This window comes from Bactrocera oleae, chromosome 3 (genome assembly GCF_042242935.1).
Source record: "Bactrocera oleae isolate idBacOlea1 chromosome 3, idBacOlea1, whole genome shotgun sequence".
In the NCBI taxonomy this organism is placed as follows: Eukaryota; Metazoa; Arthropoda; class Insecta; order Diptera; family Tephritidae; genus Bactrocera; species Bactrocera oleae.
The window spans coordinates 35,795,132-35,818,243 of record NC_091537.1 but is presented as its reverse complement, the minus strand read 5'-3'; the positions used below and the strand labels follow the sequence as shown (position 1 = coordinate 35,818,243).

At 33.8% G+C, this 23,112-nt stretch overlaps 1 protein-coding gene across 6 annotated transcripts in view; it reads left to right on the top strand.

The window, feature by feature from the left end:
• Window positions 1–19,317, top strand: part of fusl (fuseless) — a 223,379-nt gene extending 204,062 nt beyond the window's left edge. For all 6 annotated transcript variants that reach the window (XM_036370705.2, XM_036370701.2, XM_036370699.2 and 3 more), the window contains 2 exons: window positions 14,028–14,211; window positions 16,405–19,317. In XM_036370705.2, coding sequence (XP_036226598.2) covers window positions 14,028–14,211; window positions 16,405–16,721 — 501 coding nt within the window. In that variant the 3' untranslated portion in view covers window positions 16,722–19,317. The remainder of the gene's footprint in view (window positions 1–14,027; window positions 14,212–16,404) is intronic.
• The last annotated feature ends 3,795 nt before the right edge of the window (window positions 19,318–23,112 follow it).

Below are 23,112 nucleotides of genomic sequence, written 5' to 3'. Positions count from 1 at the left end.
GCACTAGGGTCCTCAACTGTTTTGTTTGGCTTTTGTAATAAGACCAAACGTTGAGATAAGCCTTCCCCTAAGTCTGATCGCTTGCCGGCCGATTTCCGCAGTCTCCTGCCCACCGTAATAATAATTTTACAACTTTAGTGAACTATTTAGTTTGCAGCGAAAATTATATTAAAAAAAAAACAAAAAACATCTGTGTGATATTAACTCGACCAAAGTGGCTAAATTTTATATTATACTTGTAAGCTTGTGTGGAAAACGTCAACCAAAGAATCGGAATTCATTATATGAAGGTGTGAGGTTTAAATTAAGGTATATACTATTTTCATTCTAATTCAGCGTCAAACCGTCAAGACGGAAATCATATATATATTCATTAAGGTACCTCACATACCATCACCAATCATATGGAGTAAAGTCAGATGAATGTTCGGAAATCCTGATATTAGTTACATGGGGGCCAGGTAAAATTTTCACTCGATTTCATCCATTTTAGGCACAAAAATACCTTGTTATGAGTAAAACTCGCTCTCTCATTTTTATTGAGATAACTCACATCTTGCCTGATATATGCGGTATAAAGTCACCCGGAAGTTCAAAAATCTTTATATTAGGTATATGAGCCCTATATGAAGCATTGATTCGATTGAACCCATTTTTTGACACAAACATACTATTATCGAGAGTTTTATTTATTTATTTTACTATATGAATTTCAATTAAATGTCTTACACATTGACCGATATTTTAGGTAAAAAGGCAACTATACGCACTGGGGTCAACAAATCCAGTACTTAAGGACTTGAATAGTTTTCGTTCGATTTAGACAATTTTTGGTCACAAGGTGGCATACTTTAAACGCATTATTCACGCAAAGTTTTACCCCGATACAATCATTGTTGTTTGATTTGCATAGTGGAAAGTAAAAAAATCATATGGAATTTAAAATGGTGTTATATGGGAAATAGGCGTGGTTGTAATCCGATTTCGCTCATTTTCGCATTAAAGCATAGAAATATGAGAAGAATATTATGCACCAAATCGGCATTGAAATCGGTTAAGCAGATCCTAAGATATGGGGTTTCACCTAAATGTGCGCGGTGCCACGTCCATTATCTAATTACCAACGCGGCTCCTATAGAGTCGGCTCAGTAGTTTTTAACAGTACCGTTATATGGGTTGTGGGCGCGGTTGTCACCCGATTTCACCCATTTTCCTACGGCATGAATAGAGGTGCTAAATACATTTGTTATCAGTGAGTTTTGTTATGATAGCTTTAGCAGTTTAGGAGATATGCACATTAAACCTATTAGGGGCGGAACCACGCCCACTTTTAAAAAATTTGTTAACCGCAGATGCCCCTTCCTAATGCGATCCTGTGTGCCAAATACCAGCCTTGTATCTTATTGCGGAGCTTAGTTATGACAATTTATTTGTTTTTGATTAATGGCGTTTTGTGGGCGTGACAGTAATCCGATTACGCCCATCTGCAATACCAACCGTCTTACGGTACCAAGAAACATGTGTACCAAGTTTTATAAAGATATCTCAATTTTTACTCAAGTTAACGTTTACACAGACGGACGAACGGACAGACAGTCACCGGGATTTCAGCTCCTCTCTTCATCCTGATCATTTATATATATATATATAACCCTATATCTAACTCAATTAGTTTTAGGTGATACAAACAACCGTTAGGTGATCAAAACTATTATACTCTGTAGCAACATGTTGCGAGAGTATAAAAATTGTACAGACGATTTGTGTGGAGCAGAATATTTCCTACAAGATTATGAGCTCGGCAATTTAAAATGATGTTTTTATACTCTAGACGAGTTGAAATCCGGGTGACTGCCTTTCCATCCGTCTGTGCAAGATGTAACTTGAGTAAAAATTGAGATATCTTTATGAAACTTGATACACATATTTTTTGGTACCGTAAGACGGTTGGTATTGCAGATGGGCGTAATCGGACCACTGCCACGCCCGCAAAACGCCATTAATTAAAAACAAATAAATTGTCATAACTAAGTTCCACAATAAGATACAAGGCTGGTAGTTTGCATACAGGATCACATTAGGGAGGGGCATCTGCCAGTTAAAATTTTTTTTTAAAGTGGACGTGGTGTCGCCCCCTAATAGGTTTAATGTGCATATCTCTTATACCACTGAAGCCATAATAAAAAAAATTCACTGGGAACAAATGTTTTTAGCATCTCTATCGACGGTGTGAAAATGGGTGAAATCGGGTGACAACCCCGCCCCCTCCCCATATAGCGGTACTGTTAAAAACTACTAAAAGTGCGATAAATCAAGCACTGAACAAGCCAGAGACATTAAATTTTATCTCTGGGATAGTATAAGATGATTTTATAGGAACCACGTTTAAAATTAAATAGTGGGCGTGGCACCGCCCACTTTTAGGTGAAAACCCATATCTTGGGATCTGCTTAATCGATTTCAACCAAATTCGGTACATAATATTCTTCTCATATTTCTATGTTATACTACGATAATGGGCGAAATCGGATTACAACCCCGCCTATTTTTCATATGACACCATTTTAAATTCCACTTGATTCTTTCACTTTCCACTATGCAAATCAAGCAACAATAATTATATCGGCGTAAAACTTTGCGTGAATAATACGTTTAAAGTATGCCACCTTGTGATTAAAAATTCTCTAAATCGAACCAAAACTGTTCAAGCCCCTAGGTACTGAATATGTGGACCCCAGTACCTATAGTTGACTTTTTACCGTAAATATCGGCCATTGTGTAAGATATATAATTGAAATTCATATAATAGAATAAATAAATGAAACTATCGATAATAGTATGTCTTTGTTTCAAAAGTGGGTTGAATCGGATCAATAGTTCTTGTAGCCCTCATATATCCAATATAAATATTTTTGAACTTCCTCGTGACTTTATACCGCATATGTGGGTTATCTCAATGAAAATGAGAGAGCGTGTTTTACTTATAACAAGATCAAATCGGGTGAAAATTTTCCTTAGCCCCCATCTAACTATTATCAGGATTTTCGAACATTCGCCTGACTTTACTCCATTTGATTGGTGATGGTATGTGATGTACCTTAATGAAACAGTGGGAGCATTTTATTAGTCTGTGGCATGTTAGTAGTATGTGGTATTAAAAAAAATTAATAAAAATTAAAAAAATAGTAAAGTTAATACTACCCTCAAATTCCATATACTACTTATAATGCTTTTCGTTATTCTAACCAGTTTTATGCCGAATATGTCGGTCGGTGAGTATTCATATGTTTTTTTTTATATATAAAATTGCTTCAAAATATGTTCTCGAGTATAGCTGAGCAATGTCAAAATTAATATATTTCTCTATCCCCAATATATATATGATTTCCGTCTTTCCACCTCACTTAACACCGTTCCGGTTGATCAACGTGATATTTTGACGAAATTAAGTGGAAAAGATTTCTTAAAAATTATGTGGTTTGACGCTGAATTAGAATGAAATTAGTATATACTAAGTCTAAACTTCACACCTTCATATAATGAATTCCGATTCTCTGGTTGACGTTTGCCACCTAAGCTTATAATATAAAATTTAGCCACTTTGGTGGAGTTAATATCACATTCATACTTATGTATATCTCACTTCAAGCAATAAAACTGAGACTAAGTTTATGGCCTTTAATATAAGTCAAGAAGATACCAAATTTGATTGTAATTTAATCAAGATATCATTTAATAATGGATGCTTAATTCAACATTTTTTAATATACGGTTTGGAGGAATTTTCTGGTCTTTGATTTTCCCAGCTCACATGTACTACTTATGGTATAATTTTTTTCGTCAATTTGATAATTTAATGAAATTAAATGGACAGTTTTTTTTTTAAATATTGTCTATCGCTGCATATGAATGAAATTGGTCTAGACTTTGTTTAAACTTTATAACCCTAATATACTGATTTCCGCTCCTCTGGTATAACAGCAACCTCATACACCCCACATATTAAATCTAACCCCTTTGGTTCAGTTTATATCACATATACCATGTTTGAGTTAAATAGCTTCTTTTTATAAAGTTAACATTTCGGAGAAAAAAATAGTATTGACACAAAATAAATCTATGATCAATAACATAAGTTAATAAGATACCAAATAATAATCGGGTAATGAATGTTGAATTCTTTCGCAACATTTTTATACTTTCGCAAAATGTTGCAACAGAGTATAGTTTTGTTCATCAAAGAATTGTTTGCATCACCTAAAGTGATAGATATAGATTTCTATATACATATATTTCTTCTAATATTTGGTGATAATCAGTGGTTAGGTATATTTTCTCAGCCATCATGTTGAACTTATTATAATATATACCAGTCAACAATGCTAAAAAAGTTTCTTATAGTGCTGGACTTTGTAAAGAGCAAAAAAATCTTTCTAGAAAAAATTGCATGAAATAAATATTAGTAATGTAGTATCAAAAGGGCTTTTTATGTGGTTATAGATAAACTGCGACCATCGGTTTATATGCTACTGTCTATTATAATATTTCAGTTTTGCGACACATTTTAATATGAAGGTCATGAGGTGAACTGTAAACTCAAGAAAATTACATTTTTACCTAGCGCCGTTGGCAGCTTGTGAAAGGTTTAGATATTAATACAGAAAGAAGAAAATCTACATACCTGCTCTACATATGTGTTTACCATACTTAATTATATGTAAGTTATTGTTAATTTAGCCTTGATGGGTAGACCCTTCAAAATAGGTGCCATAGATCCCCCTGTTTTAGAAAGCGTTTAACAAAAGTAATTTACAGAGGGATTTTCCGAGAACTTAATTTCAATACAATGAAATAAACTACTAATTTCTAATATATAAATATAACTAAATATTATGTATTATTATGTTAGTGAAAAGCTAAGTAATATATAGGTATACAAAAGTACGTAAGCTGTACCAACATGTTGCAAGAGTATAATAAATATCAGTACACTGTGTTTGTAGTTTCAGTTTCACTAGATGTCTTTACAAGCAAAGTGCTTTATTCAAACTAATTTTAGTGTATTACACAGTACAGTGTATAGTGACGAGCAATAGCATAGCAAGGACTTACAAGGAATTACAGTGAAAGAGAGCAGCACCTAGGATCCAACTTTTAACACCCGAACGTACTGAAATATTTAAGTATTAAGTACGATAAGTATTTTAGTACTAAAAGTATTTTATATATTAATCCATTTATTATTAATTAATTGTGCCTAGATTAAGTAGAAAATCTATGTTACTAAGTCGTCTTCAGAATAGAAGACGTATGAGAGTTCTTCGTGCAAACTCTTTATATAGAGATAGTGAGCAGTCACAAAATACTGTTAGTCACGCTAATCGTAGATCAGATTCCGATGTAGGTCTGTCCGAACAAATTATCAATACAAATCAACATAGAACCAGGCGGGAAAATCTCGAGGTACGGTCTTTTGAACAAAATTTAAATACTGTTCAACATAGAACAAGGCGGCAAGATCCGCAAATTCGCTCTGAAGAGCAAATAAGAAACACTCGAGGTCATAGATCTCGGCGTGAAGACCCCGAGGTTCGATCTGTTGAGCAAGTTGCAAATACTGTTCAACATAGAACAAGGCGGCAAGATCCCCAAATTCGCTCCAAATTCTTCTCTGATCAACGTGATATTTTAACGAAATTAAGTGGAAAAGATTTCTTAAAAATTATGTGGTTTGACGCTGAATTAGAATGAAATTGGTATACACTAAGTCTAAACCTCACACCTTCATATAATGAATTCCGATTCTCTGGTTGACGTTTGCCACCTAAGCTTATAATATAAAATTTAGCCACTTTGGTGGAGTTAATATCACATTCACTTCAAGCAATAAAACTGAGACTAAGTTTATGTCCTTTAATATAAGTCAAGAAGATACCAAATTTGATTGTAATTTAATCACGATATCATTTAATAATGGACACTTAATTCAACATTGTTTAATATACGGTTTGGAGAATTTTCTGGCCTTTGATTTTCCCAGCTCACATGTACTACTTATGGTATAATTTTTTTCGTCAATTTGATAATTTAATGAAATTAAATGGACAGTTTTTTTTTTAAATATTGTCTATCGCTGCATATGAATGAAATTGGTTTAGACTTTGTTTAAACCTTATAACCCTAATATACTGATTTCCGCTCCTCTATTATAACAGCAACCTCATATACCCCACATATTAAATCTAACCCCTTTGGTTCAGTTTATATCACATATACCATGTTTGAGTTAAATAGCTTCTTTTTATAAAAGTTAACATTTCGGAGAAAAAAATAGTATTAACACAAAATAAATCTATGATCAATAACGTAAGTTAATAAGATACCAAATAATAATCGAGTAATGAATGCTGAATTCTTTCGCAACATTTTTATACTTTCGCAACATGTTGCAACAGAGTATAGTTTTGTTCACCAAAGAGTTGTTTGCATCACCTAAAGTGATAGATATAGATTTCTATATACATATATCTCTTCTTATATTTGGTGATAATCAGTGGTTAGGTATATTTTCTCAGCCATCATGTTGAACTTATTATAAAATGCTGGACTTTGTATAGAGCAAACAAATCTTTCTAGAAAAAATTGCATGAAATAAATATTAGTAATGTAGTATCAAAAGGGCTTTTTATGTGGTTATAGATAAACTGCGACCATCGGTTTATATGCTACTGTCTATTATAATATTTCAGTTTGGCGACACATTTTAATATGAAGGTCATGAGGTGAACTGTAAACTCAAGAAAATTACATTTTTACCTAGCGCCGTTGGCAGCTTATGAAAGGTTTAGATATTAAGACAGAAAGAAGAAAAGCTACATACCTGCTCTACATATGTGTATACCATACTTAATTATATGTAAGTTATTGTTAATTTAGCCTTCATGGGTAGACCCTTCAAAATAGGTGCCATAGATCCCCCTGTTTTAGAAAGCGTTTAACAATAGTAATTTACGGAGGGATTTTCCAAGAACTTAATTTCAATACAATGAAATAAACTACTAATTTCTAATATATAAATATAACTAAATATTATGTATTATTATGTTAGTGAAAAGCTAAGTAATATATATGTATACAAAAGTACGTAAGCTGTACCAACATGTTGCAAGAGTATAATAAATATCAGTACACTGTGTTTGTAGTTTCAGTTTCACTAGATGTCTTTACAAGCAAAGTGCTTTATTCAAACTTATTTTAGTGTATTACACAGTACAGTGTATAGTGACGAGCAATAGCATAGCAAGGACTTACAAGGAATTACAGTGAAAGAGAGCAGCACCTAGGATCCAACTTTTAACACCCGAACGGACTGAAATATTTAAGTACTAAGTACGATAAGTATTTTAGTACTATAAGTATTTTATATATTAATCCATTTATAATTAATTAATTTTGCCTAGATTAAGTAGAAAATCTATGTTACTAAGTCGTCTTCAGAATAGAAGACGTATGAGAGTTCTTCGTGCAAACTCTTTATATAGAGATAGTGTAAGCAAGAGTAATTTAAATACTGTTCAACATAGATAAAGGCGGCAAGATCCGCAAATTCGCTCTGAAGAGCAATACTCGAGGTCATACATCTCGCCGTGAAGGACCCGAGGTTCGATCTGTTAAGCAAATTGCAAATACTGTTCAACATAGAACAAGGCGGCAAGATCCGCAAATTCGCTCTGAAGAGCAAATAAGAGATACTCGAGGTCATAGGTCTCGGCGTGAAGACCCCGAGGTTCGATCTGTTGAGCAAGTTGCAAATACTGTTCAACATAAAACAAGGCGGCAAGATCCCCAAATTCGCTCTGAAGAACAAATAAGAAATACTCGAGGTCATAGGTCTCGGCGTGAAGACCCCGAGGTTCGATCTGTTGAGCAAGTTGCAAATACTGTTCAACATAGAACAAGGCGGCAAGATCCGCAAATTCGCTCTGAAGAGCAAATAAGAGATACTCGAGGTCATAGGTCTCGGCGTGAAGACCCCGAGGTTCGATCTGTTGAGCAAATTGCAAATACTGTTCAACATAAAACAAGGCGGCAAGATCCCCAAATTCGCTCTGAAGAACAAATAAGAAATACTCGAGGTCATAGGTCTCGGCGTGAAGACCCCGAGGTTCGATCTGTTGAGCAAATTGCAAGTACTGTTGAACATAAAACAAGGCGGCAAGATCCGCAAATTCGCTCTGAAGAGCAAATAAGAGATACTCGAGGTCATAGGTCTTGGCGTGAAGACCCCGAGGTTCGATCTGTTGAGTAAGTTGCAAATACTGTTCAACATAGAACAAGGCGGCAAGATCCCCAAATTCGCTCTGAAGAGCAACTAAGAAATACTCGTGGTCATAGAAATCGTCGAGAAAAGCCCGAGGTACGTTATGATGAGCAAAGTAGGAACACTAGGGATTATAGATTATATAGGGTGATCAAATGCAAAGTGAACATGCAAGAAGAAATCCTGAAATAAGGAGAGAGGAGCGTGATAGAAAAACACAACGTCGACAGCTTAGTTGGTGGGGTATGAGGGAAGAAATTTTGAATCAGAGACGTCTTAGACAAGGTCAAGTTCGCCTTCGTAGAGATAACCCACTCAATAGACAAATTGAAAACCAAAGGCAGTCCCAACGAATCCGATTAACGAGAGAAAATAATGTTATAGAAACTGATAATAGTGGCAATTTAACAGATTTCAAAAACATTTATTTCAAAAATATAAATAAGGGCCCTACTGAAATATGTATTTGCTGCGGCGGCTTATGATTTTCACACCAAGTTCGCAAATTAAATTTCGAAACTATTGCGCAAGGTCACCCGAATGCTGCATCCGCCTTCTTTTTAATGCAAAAATTTCCTTCAGAAGATGGAAATTACAACTTTTGTGCTACTTGCAAAAATGCGATTGGTAAAAAGAACGTTCCAAAAATATGTTTAGCTAACGGTCTAGACTTTTCTGAAATACCGGATTGTTTGAAAGGTTTAACCCCAATTGAAGAACGTCTCATAATGCCTAGATTGCCTTTTATGACAATCCGTCCATTAGGATGTCAAGGTCAGAGTTGGCTCAAAGGTGCTGTTGTTAATATACCAATTTCTGTTAATAATATTGTGACATCTCTACCAAGGTCCTTTGATGAGGCTCATGATATACAATTTCACTTAAGAAGGCGTTTGGAATACAATCATGATTACATGATCGATACCATACGCCCCGCAAAAATTATGAAAGCTTTGCAGTTCTTAGTGAATACCCCTCTGTATCGTGAGCACAATATACATATTAATGAAAACTGGATTTCAGAATTTAATAACCAAGAAGAAGTTCCGTTTGTTGCATCTGCAGAGGATTCCCGATTGGTTCAATCTTTTCATGCGGGACAAACTTCCCATGATAATCCCTCAGGTAATAATATTCCCACGGGTCTTTTACCTTCAGAGCTAAATCCAGGCGGTCAAGAAACTCTTTTGGACAATATTCCTGTAGAAAACTTAGACTATAACCGTTTAGTTATAGCGCCAGGTGAAGGACAAAGACCAATTGAATAATAAGATAATAATTCAGAAGAGTTGTCATTTGGAACAATATACGTTGGGCAGAAACGTACATGCTCTGAAACGTATAGCAAGATAATACGTTCTGAATTTTGACAGAAGAGCGTGTACCATTCCAAAGTTGTTCTATGATTACAAAAAATTAGAACTGCTACAAATTAGGAATAGTACATCCATTTGCCTTAGAAAGTTTTCAGGTCGCAACCGAGTTACGGCCCAAAATCTATTAAACGAAAACTTTGTTCAAAACTTGATTCAACACGATGATGGTTACAAGGTTTTGAAAGGCGTTAGATCCTCACCTGCGCACTGGGAAGCTGAGAAGAAAAAGGCAATCGCCATGATTCACCAATTCGGGCTTCCAACCTTCTTTATCACTTTATCGGCTGCAATATCTCAGTGGGTTTAGCTTTTGGTCATCCTCTCTAAAACTGTTGATTCTAAAGATATTTCGGAAGAGGAAGCCAACAGTTTAAATATTAGACTTATTAAACTACCCCCTTTAATTCCAGTTGAGGAATTATTTTCTTTAGTTAAAAGTCTAAATACTAAGCAAAGAACCTATTTGACACATTTGATGCACCACCTAAAAACAAATCTCCCATTTTATGAGTTCATTGGCGGCGGTGCAGGTGTAGGGAAGAGTCGTTTGATATCTGCAATATATCAAGCTCTTAACCATCGGTACAATTCTACACCTGGATCCAATCCAAATTCTTCTTTGCGCACCTACGGGTAAAGTAGCATTCGGAATAGGTGGAATGACCTTCATTCAATATTCTCTTTACCTGTTAATCAATTGAATAGAGAGTTGAGGGCACTTAGCAATGACACAGTGAACTCATTGTATTCCAGACTTATCGATTTAAAATTAATCATAATTGATGAAATATCGATGGTAGGTGCTCGTATGTTTAGCTCTGTTGATGCGAGATTAAAACAAATTTTCAAAAGAGACAGCCCCTTCGGGGGTATTCCGATTATAGTGTTTGGTGATTTGAAGCAACTTTCACCTGTTGGAGATAGGTGGATATTCTCTCCTAATCCCAATGATGCATACAGCACTTTAGTTGGTTCCCCTTTGTGGGAGTTATTTAAATACTTTGAATTAACAGAGATAATGAGACAACGGGAGGATCAGGCCTTTGCAATTGCATTAAATCATATGGCATCTGGTACTATGACAAATGAGGACATATCACTCATTGAAACTCGAGTAGTTAATTTCGAAGAAGTTCCCGATTATGCCATACATTTATTTTGGTCCAATGAAGAGACAAATAATTTCAATGCCCTTAAGCTCAGTCGAATCCCAACAGAAGCTTTCCTTTCAACTGCAAAAGACTCAGTTAAAGGAATTGATATAAATGAAAATGATAATATTTTGGAAAGAGTTAAACTTTTCAAAACTTCTGAAACGCAGGGACTGCCCTATGAATTGACACTAAAAACCTCCGCCTAATATATGATTACAGTGAACATAAACACGTGTGATGGCTTGGTTAATGGGGCAGCTGGACAACTTATGCAAATTGATTTCCATTGTTCTTTTCCAACAATTCTGTGGATTAAATTTTGGAACCTTCTGTTGGTTTGATAGCACGATCAAAAAAGCCTCATTCTCTAGAAAGTTCTTGGACACCAATTGAAAAAGTTCTAAAATCTTTTCAATATACAATAAATGAACAAATTTCAATTGAAAGAAATCAGTTTCCAGTTGTTCTGGCTGAGGGAATTACTATTTATAAAAGTCAGGGTGCCACATATAATAAAGTTGTAGTTCATACTCGACCCAGAATGCCTAGAGCTTCAATATATGTCGCTTGTAGTCCAGCTACTTCTGCAGAAAGTCTATTCATCATAGGAAATTTTATTCCCCCTAACAAATTTTCTGAATCGGATTCAGTATTTAGGGAACTGAGGGAATTGAACACAAATAAAGCTTTGACAACAAGTTTCAATTTTATGATTTCCCGAACATCAGGACTTCAAATTTTATTCCATAATGTTCAGTGTCTTCACGATCACATTAATGATATAAAAAACGACTGTTTGATGCTATCTTCAGATATTTTATGTTTTGTAGAAACTTGGAGTTATCCTTGCGAAAGTTTTGATATACCAGGATTTACCCCAATTAACGAGCTGAGGATATATAGCACGGAAACAACCAACAGAAATAAACGGGGCATTATAATATATGCAAAGCAGAGTATTGCTTGCTCTATAGAATCAAAGGCTGTAAAGAAAATTTATTCTGGCCGCAAAGTTTTAGAAGCGGTTTTGTTTAAATGTTTCAGTATTAATATTCTGGTTCTATATAGAAATTCAGCTTTCTCTGTCAGACAATTAATTGTAGAACTTCAGGAAGTCCTTACTTCTGAGTTAGGCAATCAAAATGTGCTAATTGTTGGAGATTTTAACATTTGTTTAATGTCTACACGGACTGCAATAAGAAATCTGCTCCAAGAAAAAAGCTTTAGTTCCCTGCTTGGTGCAGAATATTCAACTACACCTGCCGGTACACAAATTCATTGGGCATTTTCAAACATGAATCCTTCCCGTGTAAATGCAATTACTTTTGAGACAGTACACAGCTATCATGACAGTATTTGTGTCTTTATTTCGAACTAAAGTTTTCAGACTTAGGGCAATAGTTCTTCATTTTTTTTTTTCCAAATATAGTCGAATTGGAATGGTATAGGAATTTTGATAGTAGTTTTTAAGACAATTTTAAGAAAAATATGTAAATAATCTAATTAAGAAAATTTAAATTATATATATAATTTGTTATTATATATGACAGTATTGTATAAATATATGATAGAAATTAAACAGTATAAGGAAAAAAGAAATATAATTTGGATATATGTATAAGAATCTCTACAAAAATTTATGTTTAATATTGTAAATATTATATACAAATTAATATAATAATATTATATCATTTTTAAAGTTGTTAGTATTTATTATTTTTAAGCTAAACATGTATAATAATATCGATATAATAAATAAAAAATGTTATTCATTGTTCAAAAACGATTTCTTTTCATACTTCTCAATACAGTTGTAATGCATTCTATATAAAATCAATTATAAGCGTATACAAAAAGCGCAAGAACGATTTCTCATAATTAGAGTAAATTTAGTTTACAAATTGCTCTAATTATTTTCACAGTGAGTGAAAAGTAAATAACTAAGGCAACAGTTCCTACTTCTAATTATTAATATATATAAAGAAGTCTCAAACGAATATACCATTTAACTTTGCGAGAGTATAAAATGTTCGGTTACATCCGAACTTAGCCCTTCCTCACTTGTTTCATTGAGTTTTAAAATTTAAAAGAGAAAAACAAATTTTCTTTGAAATATTCAAACTTTAACTTTTAATAACTTTTAAACGGTTAGGTTTACGAAAAAACCGTAAGCAATCATTTTGTAGAGCATTCCTACAAAATCTATAAAACGAAATATTTTTGCAAGTTTCAAGTTGTTAGCGAGATATGAATTTTTCTATCTGATAATAAGAAAAAAAAATAGAAAACCGTTAAGCGGAGGACCTTTCGATTACAATTGGAGAGCCTTTCTTAGAGGTATATATCAACTAATTTTTAAGAGTACGGAGCGAAAGAAACCACATTTGTTTTTTTATTTTGACCCACCCTAATAAGGTTGAAAAGTTTCTCGAAATACCTTTGTGAGCAGGTGCATTGTCTTGATGAAAAATGTTTTTTTTGTGCTGCAAGCCAAATCTTTTCTAACGAATTTTTTCATCCAGCTGATCCAAAAGGCTGCAATAATATTCAGAGTTGATTGTTTTACCTTTCTGCAGATAATCAATCAACCAAATTTCTTTTGTATGCCAAAAAACCGCTGCCATAACCTTCTTTGCCGATCGTTGTGACTTCACCTGCTTTGGAACTGAACAACCAACTTCAGTCCACGTTCCTAGTCTCATCCTTAGTTATAAAACGACGCTTCTTCTGAATCTCGATTCTTTGGTTGCCGTCTTTTGCATCAATTCAATACATTAAAATTAAACCCTTTCGCTACTTCTTGAAAATAATTTTTGTCAAAAAATAAAGTTCAGGGGTCTAAAATGTTCGGTTACATCCGTACTTTGCCCTTCCTAACTTCTTTTAATTTACCTTCCCTCTCCTCGCCTCCCAAAACATAGCGTACAAATCTGTTGAATTGGCTCTTGCTGTCGTTCGAATATATTCGCCATTTTTTTCGCTTAACAAAAAGTTCGGGTCGAAATAAACCGTGAAAATCATTGATAAGATTGATAACATTTGATGAAGTCTTTTTAAAAATCGAAAATGGCTTATAGATATATATTTATATATTTGTTAACTTAGTTTAGTTATTAGTACATGAAATTTTTTTATAAATCCTTTTACTTCTCTAAAATAATTTAAATCTTTTTTAAGATTCTTGGCTACATAATCGTCGTCATAACATTCGTTATCAAACCTATTATACGCTGCATATGCAAGAAAATTGACGGAATGTGTAAATTAATTATTTGTGACATGTTCTATTTTTTAATATTTTTTGGAGCTGTAAACGCATGGCGAGGAATATGGAACCTGTTGGATATTTACGTGTATCCAGGTAAGTATAAAGTAAGCAAGTTGATATTGCTCAAAAAATGTTAAGATAATTATTTAATATGAGACAAAAACATATACATACAAGTATGTACGTATACTAGAAGAAACTAACTAAATATAGTAAATTGTATAATATAAACTATTAAACACAGTAAAATTATTGTTTACGAACTAAGACGAAAGCATTATAGCGATATAAAAACCCCGTACTTTAAATTTTAACTTGAGGTCAAAATTTGAAAACAATTGATAAAAATGTTCATAGAATTGATATTAAGAATACATTATCTTAAAACGTTGAATTTTATATCTTGTCAATCTTATATTGGAGTTTGTAACAAAATATTAATTTACAAAGCTAGTAACTAAAAACACCAACAAAAACATGTTACATTTAAGTGATATTCTAGTCTAGAGGCCCGAATTTCGAGCGCTTTTTGGCAATTGACATTTGCCATATGTATACTATCGCAACATGTTATATATATATATATCAGTTTTGTTCACGAAACGGTGTCACTTAAAACTAATACAAATAGATATAGAGTTATATATGTATATATATATATAATTGAGAAGAATGACGAGACGAGTTGAAATCCGATTAACTGTTTGTCTGTCGGTATCGTAGTAGAGAGAGGCACCAATACATATTTCACAACCCATTAAAGCTATTTCAACCAAAATTGCTGAGAAGAAACCTCTCTTTTTCCTCTTTATACGCAGTGAAACCTGGTGAAATCTGATTATGACCACGTCCATTCCCCATATAAGGGTTATTTTGAAATTTGCTAAAAGTGCGACACTAAGAAATTACTTTTAGGTAAAATCCAAAATCTCAGGGCCACGGGGAAAATTCTTTTAGGTGCTTCCTAAATTGTATATTATAAAATGTAGCGTAAAAATTCAACATTAATAATCATTACATGTAGTACAGGAGACCTGCGGTAATTCGTTAACCGATTTTACACATTTTTGGCATTAAACTATAGTATTGAATATCCAATACTATACGTTCACTTACTTTTAAAATTGAGATATCTTACATATTGACCGATATTCACCGTCAACCGAAAGTTTTAAATTCCTATACAGGCTATATATGTACATATATAGCTAGGGGATATATTGACCCGATTTTATCCAATTTTGGTATTACAACATATCATTACATGAAATAAATGCTCTCGAATTTTATTAAAAATTCTCACAGATTGGCCACGACTAAGGTTTTAAAATTCTTATATTAGATATGAGGGGATTAGGGAAAGCATTCACTCAATTTTATACATTTAAGGCACAAGAACACACTGTTATAAGAAGGATATTTTTTCTGAATTTCATTGGGATTTCTTAAATTTTAGCGATATAAAATCAACCGAAAGTTCGAAAATCTTTATATAAGGTATATGGGGGATAGGAAAACTATTGACCTACTTTTCCCAATTTTTATACAAGGAAACAGTAATAGCAGAGAAACAAATAAGGAGGAGCTATTTTTAAACTTCCATAATATATCTGACAGGTAGACCGGTATTTTCGGTAAAACGTTTGCAATAGGAACTGGCGTCCACATATTCGCTTTCTGGAGGCCTGAATATTTTTGGTCATAAGGTGGCACACCACAAAGGCACTCTTTGTGCAAAGTTTCAATGTCTCAGTCGATTTAGGCATTTCCGTCTATCGGTATTTACTCGAACTACAAGTACTTGTATTTAATCCCTCATTTCTTGAGATATCGATCCTTTTTTTCCTAAGAGTTGCCCACTTGTCGGAAATTATTCGACTTGAATGTTGTTTATATCTAACAACGCGGCTAGAAAGAAGTAGTTAACCGTTTTGCTGGAACTCCTGCCAGCGGTTTTGTCAGAATTAGTTTTACATATAGTTGCTAAAAAAATGCACCTGTGAAAATATATATCCATTCTTCATATATTAATCCATTCTTGTTCTCTTAAAAATAAAGGTAAAGTTCTTTCTTTGACGATCTCGTTTAATGTTATTAAAGTTTTATTGACTGTTTTCAAAGAGTAGGACTGCTTACGATAAATTTATTAAAAGCTAGTAGACTTTATGATAGAATCAATTAGATTTAGAAAATTTTAAACATACATACCATACATACCATACATAGCACATACATACAAATTTATAATTCTATTATTGATTTCAATGACGTCTCTTTTATTTGCAGACAATAAAATACTAAGCTATTGGTTAACACATCTAATACCATTCCTTGTGCTTGCTGCCCTGAAATGCTCAAATTCAGTATTAGTGCGTGGGGTTTTCATAGATGCGGAAGGTACGCCCGATGAATGCGTAACTATTCCAATAAATTATGTTAAGCTACATTTTGAAAGAGAGCGCAAAAAGAAATCTATATATATGTGCCATCAGACAGACATGATGAAAAAGGCGAATAAGGATGCCCAAACCAAATTAATCGAGAAGTTTGAGAAAGTGGAAATTAAGATGCAAGCTGGCAAAGATGCAGCTCGTCTTGTGTAACTAATATACATAGCCTTATGTAGCATATGTACATACATACATACATAAATATGTATATATATAAGTAATATTTTCTACATCAGAAGTACATCCAACCGAGCACCTTAATACATATCGATTTACCAGATAAAAAGGGCAATTTTAAAGTAACATTAAAATTTTATTAAAAGTAAGAGTGATTTTATGTGTATTAGTAATTTATTTTTAATATTTAGTCTATGTCTGCAATTCTGGAATAACCTGTTAACTTTTGTAAGCTAATGAACGTTAACACATATGCAACATGAGTAAGATCAAAAACTCGCCCGGTATCTAAGAACAAAAATTTGATATAGATACATTTTTGTGAAATAATAATTAATTTACAATAACCTAATTAGTAGGTGTAAATAAATTCAATTCAAGATTAGAAGCCAAAATTGCGTTATCTGTCTTAAATCTTTATTTGATTGTTAGTTAATTAGTACCATGTGCAATTATAAATTACTCATACAGGGTAAAGGAATGCATGCACCTTTCGTTTTTGTCAAATTTGGCAAAAAGGTATGGATTTTTGGAAATGAGAATTAAGTATAATATTTTTGAAAGTGATGACCGATCTAGAGTAGAAAATCAAATACTAATTCGGAAGCATTGGCTTATTCAACAAGACAACGATCCAAAACACACGGCTTTTACATAGGGTTGCTTACGAATCGTGCTACAAAAATAAACCGTCATAACTACTTTTTTATTAATGCATTACATTTTTTTATTTTTATTGTATATTTTTTAATATAAATAAATATTAAAAAAAAAACTTTTCAGAAAAGTATACATTGCGGTCTGAGTTGACGTCAGGATTGCCTCAATTGCCGATTTAATGGACTGCTTCAATTCAGTCATTTCAAGGATTTGCTTTGTCAACCTCTTGCTTGACCTAAGCCTGATGCAGTCAGGTCAGGCGACCTTGGAGGCCAGCGGAAAGTGGAGTTTCTTGACATCAATTTGTTTTCTAATCTTCGTTGGAGCTCCTCAAAAATCTGGCTATGTGTGCAGTTGCTCCATTTTTCTGAAACAAAACGCTATTGAAAGAGATACGTCTTCGGCGTAGTTCTGGGTAAAAAAATTCATTCGATATCTTTAAATATCGGGGCCCCTTAATACTTACTGCTACACCGTTTTCTGCAAAGAAGTATGACTCGACAACACACCGTGATGAAACTGCGCACCACACAGTGACTCGTTCTGGGTAAAGTTCCGTCTCGTAGAGTATTTCTGGATTTGATTCACTCCGTTTACGACAAATTTGCTTATTTACATTTCCGGTTTACGTCATCATTAATTATCCGTTGTTAAGACCGTTTGCTAACTCCAGTCGAAACTCTTGGATTTGCTTGAATTGACAATGCAATAGCTGCGATTGTTTTTTGAACACGAACATACGGATCTCGATGTTACGGTCTTCTTGCGATACTTCTAGATTCGGCGAACATGTTTACCAACCTTATAATGGTCCATCGACTCGGGGTGTACCGCCAAAATCTCGTCTGAATCCCATTTGGGCAGAAATTACGGACTGCAAAGCATGGTACCACTGCACTATCTAAACCCTATTTTCGGTATCCCAAGCATTAATTTTAAGAAACTTTAATAATAACCAGCTAAAAATATAAAAAAGTAAGTCGATTACTCACACAGAAAAAAAGGTATTACGGTTTGTTTTTGTAGCACGATTCGTGAGCCCACCTGTGTAATGCCCTGGAGGCACTAAACTAACTAAAATCACAGTCACCATATAACAATCGGATTAAACATATAAGGAACGTTCGAGAAAAGAAAATACGCAAATGTGACAAAGCAGCAGTGAAACCCTGAAAACTGCCCTTGCTCGGGCTTGAGCCGAAACTTCAACCGATGTATCTGTACTTTACTTTCACCACCCTTTAACAAAGCAAAAAATGATTGGTAACACCATATGAACATCATATGAAACAGAACCAAAACGGTTAAAGTCGATATTAACTACATCAATACCCATATTGCAGTTGCTTTCTTATATCTGTGTCATAATCATAGAGTTATATGTAAACTAATTATTCAAAACTTAGCGAACTGCGATGTAATTAGTAAGAAGTACTATATACAGTGACCCACATATATTATATTGTTTATATTAAGATGTAGCAGTTTGATCTAATGTTTGGTGTTGCCTAGTTCTAAGACCTCGTTATTTGTTGATATTACTTGCTTTTAAGCTTTGAATTTTTATCAGAAATAAATATGTACATATTTGAGACAAGCTGTTATGGCTTAGACTTCACAAGACCTTAGTTTACAACTTTTTGACGCTAAAGTTTTAATTATTTTAGGAAATAATTGAATTTGATTACACAATCGAATAGTTTGTCATATGGCATAATATACCATACATACATACGGAGTCCGTAAAACATTACGCAATACCTTAGCCGTATAACCTAACGATAAAAAAACGAAATGTAATTTATTGTAAAACCACCGTATGTATATTTGTTATTGTTTAACTCATTGTACAAATAAAATATATATCAAAAAAACTATTGTGTGGTTTTATGAAACCACAGTAAAAGTGAAACTTATTTTCATATCGTAGACATTAAATTAATAATTTTTGGAATAATATTCTATTAAGGGTATTGAAATGGCATGATCAATTTCAATTTTATTTTTGGCAAATCGGAATGGTAATGGAAAAATGAAAAAAAGGGAGCGAAGGGAGTTACATATATATATTTGGTATCACAGGACATAAGTATATGGCACATATTCATATAATATATTTATTTGCTTTGATCATTAAAAGCTTTGATAACATCTGAAAAGACCAAGCGATCGCACATATGCTCATTTGACTGCTTTTTTTTTTTGAGCTATTTTTTTTTTCGATCCCATGGTGAAATTTTGTTGGAAATACCAAAAAAAAAATTCCCTAAAAACTTGGGACTTTAATTTTAATATTAAGTACTAGACCTAGGCCTTTAAAGATTTCTCATATAAAATACACGTAAAACTTGATTTTTTTATACTCTCGCAACCTGTTGCTACAGAGTATAATAGTTTTGTTCACCTAACGGTTGTTTGTATCACCTAAAATTAATCGAGTTAGATATAGGGTTATGTATATATAAATGATCAGGATGAAGAGACGAGTTGAAATCCGGGTGACTGTCTGTCCGTCCGTCCGTCCGTCCGTCCGTCCGTCCGTCTGTCCGTCCGTGCAAGCTCTAACTTGAGTAAAAATTGAGATATCTTTATGAAACTTGGTAGACATGTTTCATGGTACCGTGAGACGGTTGGTATTGCAGATGGGCGTAATCGGACCACTGCCACGCCCACAAAACGCCATTAATCAAAAACAAATAACTTGCCATAACTAAGCTCCGCAATAAGATACAAGACTGTTATTTGGTACACAGGATCACATTAGGGAGGGGCATCTGCAGTTAAAATTTTTTTTTTAAAAGTGGGCGTGGTCCCGCCTCTAATAGGTTTAATGTGCATATCTCCTAAACCGCTAATGCTATAATAACAAAATTCACTGGAAGCAAATGTTTTTAGCACTTCTATTGACGGTGTGAAAATAGTTGAAATCGGGTGGCAACTCCGCCCACTCCCCATATAACGGTACTGTTAAAAACTACTAAAAGCGCGATAAATCAAGCACTAAACACGCCAGAGACATTAAATTTTATCTCTGAGATGGTATAAGATGACTTTATAGGAACCGCGTTCAAAATTAGACAGTGGGCGTGGCACAGCCCACTTTTAGGTGAAAACCCATATCTTGAGATCTGCTTAACCGATTTCAACCAAATTCGGTGCGTAACGTTCTTTTCATGTTTTTATGTCATAGTGCGAAAATGGGCGAAATCGGACTACAACCACGCCTATTTTCCATATGACACCATTTTAAATACCACTTGATTCTTTCACTTTCCACTATGCATATCAAGCAACAATGATTATATCGGGGTAAAACTTTGCGTGAATAATACGTTTAAAGTATGCCACCTTGTGACCAAAAATTGTCTAAATCGAACCAAAACTGTTCAAGCCCCTAAGTACTAAATATGTGGACCCCAGTGCCTATAGTTGACCTTCTACCGAAAATATCAGTCAATCCACAAAGAAATCTCAAACGAGTATACCATTTGACTTTGCGAGAGTATAAAATGTTCGGTTACATCCGAACTTAGCTCTTCCTTACTTGTTTCTTTTTAATTTTATAACTCAGCGGCAGTTGATGGGATTATCTCACCCGTCATTAGGTATTCCTCAGAATTGAACGCTCTACAAAAGTCTCCATTGCGGTAAAGTTATAACTTGCACCTGCGCGGTAGTACAAAATTGTAGGAAATTTAATTTCCTACAAAAAAGTCTTTGGCACCAAATCGATAATTTTAATACTCTTTGAGATACAGAGATTTTAAGTTGAAGTGGTATGACCTCACCTGAGTTTCAGAAATCCATAAAAATTCCATACTACTTCAACTTAACAATTTATTAACAATTTTTCTGTATCTAGTGTTGTTTACGAGATAATTCCAAAAAACGCGAATTTCATGGAAAAATTAGGTTTGGGGGCCCGTACTACCCCGCAGGTGCAAGTTATAACTTTACCGCAATGGAGACTTTTGTAGAGCGTTCAATTTTGAGGAATACCTAATGACGGGTGAGATAGTCCCATCAACTGCCGCTGAGTTATAAAATTAAAAAGAAAAAAAATCAAGTTTTACGTGTATTTTATATGGGAAATCTTTACAGGCCTAGGTCTAGTACTTAATATTAAAATTAAAGTCCCAAATTTTTAGGGAATTTTTGTTTTGGTATTTCCAACAAAATTTCCCCATGGGATCGAAAAAAAAATAGTTCAAAAAAAAAAGCAGTCTAATGCTCATATATATATAAATATATGTATATAATTATGTGTGCATCTAAACAAATATGAAAGAACGCATACTTTTTGTATATCTGTCTACCTACAACATATGTACATATGTATGTAAATATGTATACTAATTGCTTCATGCGAAATTTCACGTTTTTTTGCTTTCATTTCAGAGAATCAATGTGTCGAAGCCAGATTTATAGGAAATCACACATCAACAACATTTTCATTCATGAACGCAGGCTTACTCTTAACAAGCGATGTTGACTCATTCATAAAAGTAAACGCCATACCATACACATCTTCCCGAGCATGTGTTTGCCCACAAGCGTCTTTTCGCGACGATGGCAAAAGCTAAAAATCATAAATTGAACAACTTTCTGATGTTTATTCTTGAAAGGAAAAGTGTCAACCCGGCAAACACAGAAAAAAGTGACAAAAATGGCAACATAGCTTGCAAAAATCTGCGTCGATATACATATATGCATGCTCATACATAAACATACATATTTACGATGGTTTACAGGCAAAGCTGTTAGAGCGGCAAGGGAAGCAGTGACAATCGGCAATCGTTCGTTTGTTGTTTCCGACACAGCTCGGATTTTCTACCAACAACACAATGTTGTGACGCTTTGTCGTCGCGTGAGTCGCTATAGCAATTAGGCTGTCATATTGACATGTGTGTGTGCTGCTTATGCTACTTACGATTGTTGTTTTTGTAGAACAATGTTTGTAATTTTGGCCGGTGACGTATTTACATTTGTACACATATGTGTACGTAGGTTTGTGTATGCATTATTTGTTCGGCACATATGTATGTACATATACACATATGTATAGAGCATTACAAAAACGACATGCAAACGCAGCCCAAAAAATTTGAGACGATGTAATAAAAGCTTCACTTTAAAAAATTGCTTAAGCTTAAGACTTAAAATCGATTACAGTAATTTATATAAAACAAAAACCAAGGGTTATTGCAAGGTTTTTTAACGCGGAAAAAATATTTCTCCATTGCGAAGGAATCCCTATTGCGCACTCTTCAGAAGGCAAGGGTTGCATAACAATTGCTGCCCGTTTGTTTGAGCATCTGATATAGTTTGTTCGATTTGATTCTTTCCAACGTATGGCGAATCGAAGATAGCTAATAGTTCCGTTATACTAAAAAGCTACAAGGCAGGTGTGACTATTTAGAAGAAATGTGTTCCCACAAATTTATGTAAATAAATCATTTAGTCAATAATTTGAAAATCCTAATTATATATTGCTAATATCGCTCAATTCAATTTATTGAGTATATGAGAAAATAGGGAAAGAGAATCGAATCAACAGACTAACTTATCCATATTTTCATTTTATTTCGTTTTGACGTTAAATTACAATCAAAATCACATATACTCGTATAAGGACTGATATAATTCATGGACGGATTTTATTAATTTTCGGCATCGAAACGTAGTATATCTAATAATATACTTACAT